At 38.7% G+C, this 12,919-nt stretch overlaps 1 protein-coding gene across 1 annotated transcript in view; it reads left to right on the top strand.

The window, feature by feature from the left end:
- The window catches only part of erc1b (ELKS/RAB6-interacting/CAST family member 1b), a 198,416-nt gene that overhangs the window by 19,738 nt on the left and 165,759 nt on the right, over positions 1 to 12,919 (top strand). The window contains exons 3-4 of the mRNA XM_056233411.1: positions 9,439 to 9,855; positions 12,440 to 12,514. Of these exons, the coding sequence (XP_056089386.1) occupies positions 9,439 to 9,855; positions 12,440 to 12,514 (492 nt within the window). The remainder of the gene's footprint in view (positions 1 to 9,438; positions 9,856 to 12,439; positions 12,515 to 12,919) is intronic.

The raw sequence follows: 12,919 nt of genomic DNA, 5'->3' as shown, positions 1-12,919 counted from the left end.
AATGTCAAATCCAGGCAGAGCAAAGGTATAGGACTGTGCAAGCTTTGGGGTGGTTGATGGACTCAACAGGTTTCACACCTGTATATAAACTTGCGATAAACACTGGTATTTGGGGGAATCGATTTTAAATTTGCGATCCCGCGTAGACTACTCTGTGTAGGGAGCGGCGGTACTGACCACAAATTTTACAAGATAAGATATTTGTCAATGATGGTTCTGATGTGCCTCAAATCCTCCGCCATCGTCCTGTCAACCATCTCTCCTCCCTCTCGTCATGTGATTAGTGAAATCTGACTCCCGCTGCACAGTCCTGCGACTCTGCAGCTCGTGCTGTATGAAGCAGAGCAGACTCTTTCAATAAGTAATTGTAGCATCCATTGTCCAACTGAACTAAATTGTTTTTATTTCTATAAAAAAAAAAAAAAACGACAGTGGGGCGGAGGGAAATTATATAATCGATGTACTGCCGGACACTGTGTAACACAATTCTGTACTACAGGCATGAATGATACCTCAAATTGTACGGCTTGTTTTGTGCTATATTTGAAGTGATCATGCGTACAATTGTTGCCTGTGAACAATAAAAAAAGGCCAGAATATCATAGCTGTGCTTTTTTGCCTTAGGCCAGTAAGCAACCACCTATCGAGGACACCCTAGCAACCACATGACACCCTAGCAACCACATAACACTCTAAAAATAACTCTGAACACCTTAGCAAACGCAACGCCCTAACAACAACCCACAACACTTTTGTCTCTCTTGAAGAGCTCAAGTTTAAAAATAAACCATTCTCAAGTCTATAAAACCACCAAGAGAACAAGGAACAAAATGTGTTTTTGGGCTTGCCTTGTTTGCTTGCTTATTCTTATTTTATTTCTCAAGCATGCTATGCTGATTAAGGAAAGTCTAACAATGTTTGAGTCATGTTATCTGTGCCATCTCAAGAGCGATGTAGTAAAAGTGTGGAAGAAAGAATGCAGGGACAACCGATCATATTTTTATCCGTTCTCACCACGGGTCTGCGAGCCGCTTGCTCTTTGGCAGACGCGGCGGCCCTTATATGGTCGTCCAGGATAGGTGTGGAATGAACAGAATCCTTGCATATGGTTACACAGACGTCCTCTACACTACTGTCCTGCTCTACCTCACTCGGCATAGTTCACATGTGAGGGAAACAGTGAGAAAGTTGGAGTGCGAGAGGCATTGGGAACAGATGGGGGAGAGAGAGGAGAGAAGAGGTGGTATTGAAAAGTTTCATGTAGCTTTTAAAGGGGCCATGCATGGAAAAAGGCAGACATGGCATGGGCTGAACTTTTAAACCTTGTTTTTAGGATTTTAGGCTTTTTTTGGATGCCGTATGTGGCTACTAGAAGGGAGAGGGAAAGAGCAGGATTCCTTTGTCCACTACTTCCCAAAACCCCACTGACTGTACAGATGGCCCCTCTGACTTCTTCCTTTAAGATTAAGCCCTTGTGATCCTGTCAGTCAGCAGGAGTTCCTCCCACCGTCAATGTGTTTAGACCTGCTATAGGTTTATCTGTGTGGACTGGACACATCCCTATCAGTTCCTCATCACGTGAAGGGTTATATTCATTTTTAAAATCAAAAGAAAAACATAAAGAAAATGAGGACTATTTTCAGGACATCAAGATTTCTTTCTTTCGTTATAAATAATAATTTATTATTACTAAATTATAATTTATTTTCGTGAAAATTTTGCTACTTTTTACACAATTGCAATTTTAATCTAATTCTCAAAATCTCATTCTCATTTGTGATACCAAATTTAATTAGTTTATTTTATTTAAAAAATTGTATAAATATTTGATAACATTATATCATTAAAAATTATATTATTATCTTTTTATCCATCTTCCTCCATCTTTTTATGAAGTTTTTGGCTTGCAATTTTGATTCACACATAAACCGAGCAAAATATAACTTTTAACGTGCAGTCTCTTTTAATCTGATTTACTCTAATGGAAAATGTCTGTTTTAAAATGATTATTGTCATCCAATTATGCCCTCCCTTATTCACATCTGGTTAATTACCTAATCGCATTCGGTCGTCTGGCTTTGCCTCCCTTCGAGGGCTTCATGACACAGCAAGTCTCGGTTGCCATGGTTGCCTTGCAATAGCAGACTCTCCACAAGACCCGGCCTACTTCTCAATGAGCCCTTTAAATCAAACTGTGGCATATTTCCTTTAAAACTCCATTGAAATCCATTTTGAATTCTGCTTTTGAAAATAAACAGTGTGGCATAGGGACTATCCTTGGATATGAATTAGTTTTTAATCACCAGGATTTATTTTAATGTTGCATATTGTAGTACTTGTATGTGAAATATGTCTTTTAATGAAGGTTTATAGAGTGTTAAACACAGGCTTTCAGGAACGATGACATGCAGCGATGAAACTGATGTAAGTTCGTCATCTGATGACCAAACATTTAAATGAGTGAGGAATCGGATGAGCTAGATCCTCGTACAATGCATGTGTGAATATTACAGATGCTGATGTTCTCAGACTCGAGGCTGGAGACGAGCTCTTACTGGTACAGTGGGACTGAATCACGGGCCTGTATTGTGACGGTGACCTGATGTTCTGATTGTGCTACTGGAAGGTTTCGAGGCGAGTCGATCAGGACACAACAGCGGCCCAGTTGGAGGCTGGGACACAGACAGACACGAAGAACTGAGATAATTAGAGATGTCTAGACTTAAAGGGGTCATATCACGGAAAATCGGATTTTCCTTTCCTGTTTGCTCTTTTAAAATAAGAGTCTGACTGCTTTTCTCCCCAAACCATCCAGTGTTCTATTTGTTCACAGTTTTTAAAAGAGGTTAAGGAAAGTGAGTGACACATTAAGCTTTGTGCTACTATAGTTGTAAGTGAGTGTCTGAGACGTGCTGGAGACGATCTGTGAACCTCAGGTTCAGCTCCGTCACCTGATACTGCTGCCTCTGTGTGCCGTTGGTTTGCCGTTGGGTTTCCTCATTAGTCTGGGCGCACACAGAGAATGGAAATCAATTAATTAATGCGCTGGCTATGATTTATTCATGATGTCGATCCATGGTGAAGAATCTTCTCACCAGGTAGGGAAAAACACAGCACGCTTTGCAGTGAAAGCAGGCCAAGCAGTGGAAAAACACCAATTGTTTAACTATTGTCCTTTGTGCATTTGTGTTAAAGTCAGCCTGAATTGCTGTTTGCAACCTCTTATATTGAGCTAAACGGTGAGGAAAAACAATATAGATCAGGACTTTTTATCCATTTGAAATTATTTCGATTGTTAAAAGGGGAAGTTATACACCAAATTGAGCCTGACCACATTCAAACAATACCTGAATATCGATAGCTAGCCGTTGGTTAACATCATCCAGACAGAGTCCTCGTCCCAAAGTCCCAATGGGTTATTGGTTAAATGCATGAAACAAGGTCTGTGGTGAACAATCTCTAGATATCTTCATGCTGTATTCCTACAACATCAAATAAATCAATGTGTCATTTTTTTTCTTAAGCTTTGTCATGTCTTGAAAAAGGCAGTCGCCAACATGTAGCTAAATGTGAATACAGAGGTTGTCTGGGACATTGAAAGTCTTCATGACAAACTCATCTACTCACACTTTTACAGCTTTTTTGTGTTTATACTCACAATCTTGCGGACTATTCTAACTCGGACTTATCAGCTTGTAGATATTAAAGTTTGAAAGAGGTGTCAGAAACTTAATGATGGTGACATTGAGGTGTGATTGTGTGTTTTACTTCTGGTGATTGTATTTAGGCTTCAAAATTCATTGAAGTTGAGTTCATTTGTGAAGATCTTGTAAAATCGTGAACTTTGGTTGATCAATGGCTTTTTGTTGAAGGAACCAGGGTGATACTAACTTCCATGTTTGCCTACAAAATGACGCCATCCTACACTACGCAACACTAAAAAGTCTTCAAGGCCTTAATGATGTCAGCGGGAGAGGAAAGTCATTTCATAGGAAGAGCAATTTATTATTTTTGAACGTGATTTAAAAAAGTAAATGTAATCGAATTTTGATATCATGTTGATTTTAAATGGGTATTTGTGCTTCAGTGAAGTTACCACAAAATGTATAATGCTAAATGATCTACACTTTTCCTAACTTACATGCATGTCAGACACATCTAGACCTTCTTTGATACTCATGAAAGTGTAGTTTACTTATTCTGGTTATTTCTGTAAGATGAAACATGTCTCTTAACCAAACTGGATCCTCCTAGTATGCCATGAAATTTGCTGTGTAAAAAGGAGGTGTGGCTCTAGCATTTTTGTGTGGGATAATTGTTCTCTGGAACATGTTAGTTGAAGGCATTGTGACGGGCCGAATGAGTCTGTGCTGATTGGCCGAGCAGCTCGGGTCATTCATCGCGGCCCAACTAACATTCATGGAATGCTGGAAGGTTGTTAAGGGTCAGAGGTTGCACATGCTTGAGATTACAGCCTCTCTGTATCTTGTTATTAGGAAAACAAAGCCCATCACTTCTCGTCTATCCTTAGTTTAGGTTCATTTTGAGTCTTCTGAAGACTGTGGGCTGCTTCTAAGTATCCCATCGCAGTTGAAATATCCTGTGGATTCCTCGGCCAACTTTTTTTTCCCTCTCCGCTGCATTCTGTGGTTTGGCATTCTCCTGAAAACATTCCATCTGTGGGGGCTGGACCGGGATAGACCGATCCCTCTAGTGAGAAAAAAAAATAAAAAATACGTGGAGGGAAATAGAAAAATCCTGTTAGCTCCTGCTGCAGCTTCCACTATGATGAATGGGAATGCTAATGGTCAGGCCAGCTGACAGTCTTGCCTGGGCCCGGGACAAGATAATCTTAGCTGGGGCCCCCCCACGATTTTTTATTTATTTATAAAACACCATATACTTTTACCCAAAATGAATAATAAAAACACGTTTAAATGGGTACATTTTCTATAAATGTCTTCATTTTCTTTTCTGACATAGCCTACTGCAGTTCTTGTTAAAACACACTAGACATGCATAATCTGTGCATTTTGGGCACTTGACCACTATTTCAAGGACAATTAGGAAGAAAACGAATAAAAAGCTTTTATGTAACTCAAATATTAGATATTTTTGCAACAAATATGCCTATTTTATTAAAAAAAATTTTACAATTAGGCCTATTCCATAATTTTCTGTTCTGGGCCCCCCTCCCTACCCTGGGCCCGGGACAACAGACCCGTTTGTCCCCCCCTGTCGGCGGGCCTGCTAATGGATACTCTTTCAGAAAAAAGGTACAAAAGCAGTCACTGGGGTGTTTCGCTTTCAAAGGGTACTAATATGTACCATTTAGGTACTAATATGCACCCTTTAGGGGTAAATAAGGTACAAAGGTATATATTTAGATAGTGTACAACCACCGTCACAGCTTTTGTACCTTTTCTTTTGGTGGGTTAGGTGCTCATGTCCAGCCAGTCGTATAACAGCAGGAGTGCTTGTCTCTACCATACAACTTGGTAGAAATGGTTTCAAATTTTAGCTGTAGAAACAAACCCATTTGGCCGTCTTGTCCTGCACAGCATGCTTTTCTCCACTGTGGTGTGTTCTTTTAGAGTCTTTGGCCTGAGGCTGACCGATAGCTATGTGAGTTATCAGTCTGAAGCTCTACCCTCAGGCCATGGACTTGTATCAGTAGTTCTTGAGCACAGCTGTCTGTCATACTGTCAGGACTGTGTGTGTTCTGTGCGGTCAGTCTTGGGGGAAGTGCAAATGCTGGCATCAGCGATAAAAGTTTATACTAACGTGAAATAAAAGTGCTAAGGCCTCAGGTATAAAAATCACCCCACTAGCAGCTTGCAGATGTTCATTTTGTTTCCATTATGGTGTGATCACATTTACCGTTGTTTGGCAAATTTTCGTGTGGAATCTAGTCAGTAGGAATCCATGTGATCTGGATTGTTGTGTGAGGGCAAGAATTTTCCCATCAGGTTCCGTTGATTATGCGAATTCGCTGTATTGAGCAACGGACATCTGCTTGGTTTGAAAGGGAAATTGACAATAGACAGTAGTTGAATTTAATCTAATGCCCTACTGTGCTAACTTAGTCAAGAGTAGTTTAGATAAGTTACAGCTGTGGCTTAGTGGTTACTGCACAGTGCACATGCTCCAGATGTTTCAGTCAATGGCCATGTTTTTAATTTGTAATGCCTGATTCTGTAGTAGTCTGGTGATGGTTTCACTCTGAAAATCAACATTGATACGGAGCATCTCTGAAATAAAGTTTCATCACCTGGAACAAGAAGGGATCCATCTCCAGCGGTGGGCCGGTGTGGTAAAGCAGGACGCCTCTTTGCGTTTTTGAATGTAATTTCTGCAGGAAATGTCAATCCCAGTGCCTTTAGGGTGGAACGATTTGCTTGAAGTGTAGGAGTGGAGATTAGAGACAGAACAAGACGTAGGACAAACCTTTCCACCAGGAAGGATGTGTGATGTGGCTTGATATGGAGTGGAAAGAAAAGACGTCAATTGCACAAGATGCTATCAGTGTGTGTGTGAGAGAAATCCAAACCACTGCATACTCTGATAAATGGCTTGTTGATATTGCTATCGATCTGATATTTGTGTCTGATCGGGATCTGCTCTAATTTATGGGCCTGTTGGAGGCGTTCAGACTTTTTAATATGATATCATCATATCAGACATGTGCAAAGCATGCAGGGCTGATGATAACTTCATTATATTACAGCGGTTCCTGTAACATTAATTGTTTAGGTCGTTCACTACACTATGGAGGCTTGTTTGCAATTTGTTCTCATGTCTATCACTGAATATCTGCCTCTTTTCACCTGTCTCGACCATGTGCCTGATTGTTTTAGGTTTCTTTAGCGCACCTGCCACTTTTATGTTAAAGTAAAGGATCAAACTGAAGATTTAAGATGTTAGATCCCTGCTTTGTCCTGTCAAAGGTTTTATTCCTCTTCGTTTTGAGTTAAAGGCTGGCTGATGCTTCATATTGATTTTTTTTTGTCTTGCTCTTTAGAAGGGATTTCACAAGCACTGCATGAATCTGGTCTCATTCTGAAAGATGTTTCATATTAAGTCTTTCAAAAAGTCAAAATAACAGAGTTAAACAGGTCTGCTTATTAGATGAATTTCATTCTGTTTTTTTTTTACACATTTATTTGAATGTTTTTGCTTTTTCACAGAACAAACGGAACAACAACAATGAACAAAAATAATATATATATTAAAAAAACCTATGACAAAATAACTGAATATTTTGAGGGACACACATATACAAAGACAAATCATTTGACAGTTAATACTTAAGCTGAATGCAAATTCCTTAATATTGTGGAGTCATAATACTACGAATATAAACTAAAATAATATCTGTACTGCCATTGTGACTCATAATAATAACAATTATAGTAGATATAATACAAAAAGAGAAATAAAGTGCGTTATCTTGGCTATTGTCAGCCGTCTAATAATAATTTAGGCACAATATTAAATACATTATTAATGAATACAGATTACACTCAATTACCAATAACTGTTAATAGCATTAACAGAAGTCATTGCCTATTTAATTCTATTTTAATTTAATTTTTGGAAAATACAATTTGATTTACAATTCTGCATCCTGTTTTCTACCTCAGTTTTCAACTCAAAGCATGTAGTTGTAAACGGGTCAGAGGAATTTTTTTAATCTATTTATTTTTTATATTTGTTTTTTAATTTTATTATTTTTGTTTACATTTATTTATTTATTTTACCTTTATTTATATCTTTACATTTATTTATTCATTCATTTATTTATTATTTGTATGTTTTATCTTTTTTAATCATTTTACATTTATTATTTTTTACATATTAATTTGTAAGTACATTAAACATTTTTCTTTGTCCCTACCTCTCTCCCTTCTGTCTTTTTCTCTCACTCTTTATTTTCCACACACACACACACACACACACACACACACACACACACACACACACACACACACACACACACACACACACACACACACACACACACACACACACACACACACACACACACAGAGATAACAGCAGCCAGAGGAGACGAATGAATTATGTAGTCCTGTCTCTGTAGTGCCATCAGAAAATATTGAGAATATTAAGTCAATGTAAAGTAATACAGCCATCTCTTTCTGTATATGTGTGTATAATTCAAAGCTTCTTACTGTTGACCATGATTCACTTTTTTCATTAGACTATGCTTTATTTTGTGTGTGTGCCAAAAGCAGGAGTTTTCTTGAAAGCTTGTATGTATGTACATTGGTTTATCGTGCTTAAAAGGAAATGAACAGTGCATCTTCTGCCTCACATCACAAGTTCATGGAGGAGCACTTGTTGCTGTATGCAGACAAAAACATGTATAAAATATGAATAGTATTATTCATATTCATACCTGCCTAAATCAAACCACCCTCTGTCTTGTTACATCATACTGCCTATTTTTGGCTGTAACGGTTTCCTACAGTGTTAAAGAAAAGGGCACAGTAACCAGTGATTTATTCTTAAATTCATGCCCTCTGGCCTTCCCAGTTCCCAAACGCCTTCAGTTACCTTCTCCTTGTTCCAGCGTAGCTCTTGTAAACTGCTTATTTTGTCCTCTCTGAGATAGACGGATAGCATGTGTCCCTGTCCTTTGGGACTTGTGGTTCAGAGTGGCCTGTGTTTACTCCGGGTCTCTAGAGAGCTGCTCCAGGTGGAAGTAATAGCCGTCTGTCTTTAGAGCCCGAAAACTCACTCCAACCCCCAGAGATTCAGTGTCCCGAGTAGATCCTTACAGCTGATGTAGTGTTTGCCTAGTCGTACAAGGTCAAAGAGAATTATTAATATGAGTATCCTAGCCTGCCATGCCATGGTTGTCTAAATAAAGGCATTTATTTAGACAATAATAAAGATTATTTTGATCAATTAATTATGTTTGTTTCTATTTGTTTATGATTTGTTTTTATTTGCTTTATTTTGATTAATCAATTTATTTTTGTTTCTATTTATTTCTTCATTATTTATGTTTTATTTTTGTTTGTTTTTTATTTATCTGCTTTTATTTTTATTTGTTTATGTATTTATTTGTTTTTTTTTAAGTTTTGGTAACTATTATTTTACAGTGTCGCTCTTACACATTTACTTACTAGAGCCATAACAGTAAATTATGCATAATTACAAACAACTAACCCTAAACCAAACCCTAATTGTATAGGAAGTACATGTTGTTAATTACTATTACTCAGTATTATTTGTATAATTACACTGTAACAAGGGCACCTTAAAATAAAGTTTTATTAAATTGACAGGCCTAATATATTGTGTTAAAATGTGTTTTTTTAGATATCGCATACCAAATATAGCCAGAATTGTAGTATTGCTAGTATGTTATTTACACAAACTTTATCTCTTCTTCATTTGTTTAATCTTCAGCATTTCCAGATGACCATCCAAGCCCTCCAGGATGAGCTGCGGATCCAGAGGGATCTGAACCAGCTGTTCCAGCAGGACTCCAGCGTTGGTCCCGGCGAGCCCCTGAGCGCTGAGCTGACCGAGGAGAACTTCCAGCGGCTGCACGGCGAGCACGAGCGGCAGGCCAAGGAACTCTTCCTCCTGAGGAAGACTCTGGAGGAGATGGAGCTGCGCATCGACACGCAGAAGCAGACGCTCTGCGCCCGAGACGAGTCCATCAAGAAGCTCCTGGAGATGCTGCAGAGCAAAGGGCTGTCGGCCAAGGCCAGCGAGGAGGACCACGAGCGCACGCGGAGGCTGGCCGATGCCGAGATGCATATCCACCACCTGGAAAGCCTTCTGGAGCAGAGGGAGAAGGACACGGTCTTGCTGAGGGAGGTGAGAGAGAGTGCTGGGAAACCATCTTACAGCACTAATGCAACCTTTAGTCAACCAAACACAAAACTGCTTGACCTATTTCACCTAGTACCTTCCGAACATGTGGATTGAATAACAGTAAATGCACACATTAAACAGCTGCTCTGGGGAAGATGCTTGGTCATTTTTTTCCACAGATGATGATGATGATGATGATGATTCGCAAATGTTTTTGCTTGCACTCACAATTATGGTGATGATGAATCAAGGGCTCTAGATTAGTCATTTTAAACTGTGCCGGGCGAGCAAGCTTACCGAGAGGGAGTGAGAGAGGGAAACCTGTTACAAATTGAAGGCATTGAACATTTGTTGCCATAGAAACGGGTGAGACTGACAAGAACATTGATGAAAGGAGACACAGATGTTGCTGAGTGCAGAAACTGTTAATGTGGTGGAAGACGCGTTCATCACATTTAGTTTAGTAGTTCATCTTGAGGAAGGATCTGATTGATATTTATTCAAGTTCAACAAATTTCTCAAGTCAGATCTGTTGCATAATAGAGCTGTTCAGTTTATGATCCTTAACATGAAAGAGAATTAGCTTTTGGGTCAAGGGTTCCCTTGGGAATTTCCAATGGGCTTTTAGCTTAGTGGTTTTTGATTTATGAGTAAAATAAGAGACATTGGTGTTATGTTGACGGAAATGCAATCATACCGTAAAGGTTGCGAGTTGGACTGAGAAGGATGTGAGTTTATGTGCTTGATGAATCGGGCAACCGTCTTTTTCCTGTATGCATCCTTTCATCTTTTCATCTCAGAATGAGATTCAATGCTGTCCGGAGACTGTTATAGTGGTTTAGGTAGTTTTGAAAGGAGTTCTGTCTGGTACTCACTCTGTATTTCTGTCAGGCATCTTCTGAGACGCCCATTAGTGACTTTGGCAACAGTGACACCTAGTGGCCAGTTAATGAAATGGCACCATCAACTCTTACTATGGCTGCGTCCAAAAGCTTAGGCAGCTGACATGTTTTCTCCCGCCCTTATCAGGCAGTGACTTTATAGGCAGCGTTTGCGCTCAAAGGTACCTCACGAAAATGACGAAAAGAAAACCTTGTCGATCACACTGTAAGTTAGCAGAACTCAAACACTTCGAGGTGGTCAGTTACATCAACATTTTTAAGTTAAAAATTTCAGTTTAAGCAAAACTGCCAGAATTTTATTTTGTACTTGTATATTAATTGCTCTTAACTTGAAATATTTTAGTAAGCTAACTCATACGTTTAACTTAAAATGATCATGTAATCTCAAGTTCTCAACTTTAATATTTCTAGTAGTTGAAACTTATATATTTCAGTAAAAGGCGCAAACATGCTAATTGGTTACACAATGCTTTGATTAGCATGGCAAGTGCTGAATGAGTAAGGCAATATAGGGCATTTAACATAGATCTGTTCTCAAACTAAGCTCATGCTCCACTTGTTACCATGATGTAACCCCCCCCAAAAACCCCAAATAACAGAAACTCTTCTAAATTAACATCAAAACACATTGAGAGTTTGAGAGTTTGTGTTCTGTATGTCTGCTCAGCGCACCTGCTCCTCTTCCTGACGCCACGTGATGCTGCAAATGTTGATGTCACATGAAGAAAGTTCCAGAAGCCTTTTGAACACTTTGATCTTTGAAACTTTGCAGATTTTAAATTACATTCACAGACAGCTATGCTACACACTGCATGAAAGGTATAGTATTCGGAAAATAATAGAGGCACTTTAAAAAAGAGGTTGATGTATTAAAGGCTTATTTACATACAGAACTCTTAAAGGTACAGTGGCAAAAACAGCCTGTTTAATTCAGAGAGACAGTGAAAAGGGATCATGTAAAACTAAATCACACTTTCAATTATTTTCTCTTCAAATATCTTTAATGTAATTAAAATTCAAACCTAAATTAAATAAAAAAAATTTTGCAGCAGCAGCAGTCAAAACATCCTTGAATAGATGGTAATGTTGTCAGATATGAGTGTTGTGCAACAGCAGCTCTCAACAATTAAATTCCCTGAAGCGTTGCTCTGCTTTCCATAAGCTTTCTACATCTCTCTCTCTCTCTCTCTCTCTCTCTCTCTCTCTCTCTCTCTCTCTCTCTCTCTCTCTCTCTCTCTCTCTCTCTCTCTCTCTCTCTCTCTCTCTCTCTCTCTCTCTTCATGTGCATTCACATTTGAAGGCTTTGGTGTCCATATTTTGTGTTTGAATGATGATTTTGAGGTCTTTGATTGCCCGGAGGGTGCAGGCTCTTTGTGTTTAGTGGATGTTGCATTCACTCTATTTGTCGGTTGCTCGGTACATTATCTTTTTCATAAAGGATTCAGTCATGCAAAAACACTCAAACCAGTGTCTCTCCTGCCTCAGAATCGAGTAGAGCGACATCAGTGTGCTGAGTTTGTAATTTGGCTGTCTAATATCAGAAGTCAGGGTTGTTTTATTATCATTTTTTGCTGGATATAATGTGGGGTGGTATGGATCCTCATCAGCTGATGGCTGGCGCTAGAGGAGGCCGTTATTATCCTGTGGTTTCACCTCACGATCCTCGTCTCATGTTTTCTTCTCAGGATCTCCATAGACGGTATGAGGGAGCTCCAGAGTCTGCCAAAACCAAGGCCTTGCAGACTGTCATCGAGATGAAGGCAAGTGTGTGTGTGTGTGTTGTGAGTAAATCCCAAACTTTAGTGTTCTTTCTAAAACAGATAATTATAGTAATAATATTATTATTAATAAAACCTACTCATATTCCTGAACTGTCGTGTTGTGTCAGTAATTTTACACTACTTTTCATTAATTTGGGGTTTATTTAGATTGTTTTATTCAACAAGGGCACATCAAATTGATCAAAAGTGACAGTTAAGACATTTTATAATGTCATAAAAGATCTCTGTTTTAAATAAATGCTGTTCTTTTGAACTTTCTATTAATCCTGAAAAAAAAGCATAACAGTTTCCACAAAAATATTAAGCAGCACAGCTGTTTTAAACATTGATAATAATAAGAAATGTTTCTTGAGCAGCAACTCAGCATATTCGAATGATTTCTGA

The sequence above is a fragment of the Rhinichthys klamathensis genome, unplaced genomic scaffold, assembly GCF_029890125.1.
Source record: "Rhinichthys klamathensis goyatoka isolate OS25496 unplaced genomic scaffold, OSU_Roscu_1.1 h1tg000370l_1, whole genome shotgun sequence".
Classification (NCBI taxonomy): Eukaryota; Metazoa; Chordata; class Actinopteri; order Cypriniformes; family Leuciscidae; genus Rhinichthys; species Rhinichthys klamathensis.
Note: the sequence above shows the minus strand (reverse complement) of the source record. Positions and strands in the feature narration are given on the sequence as shown.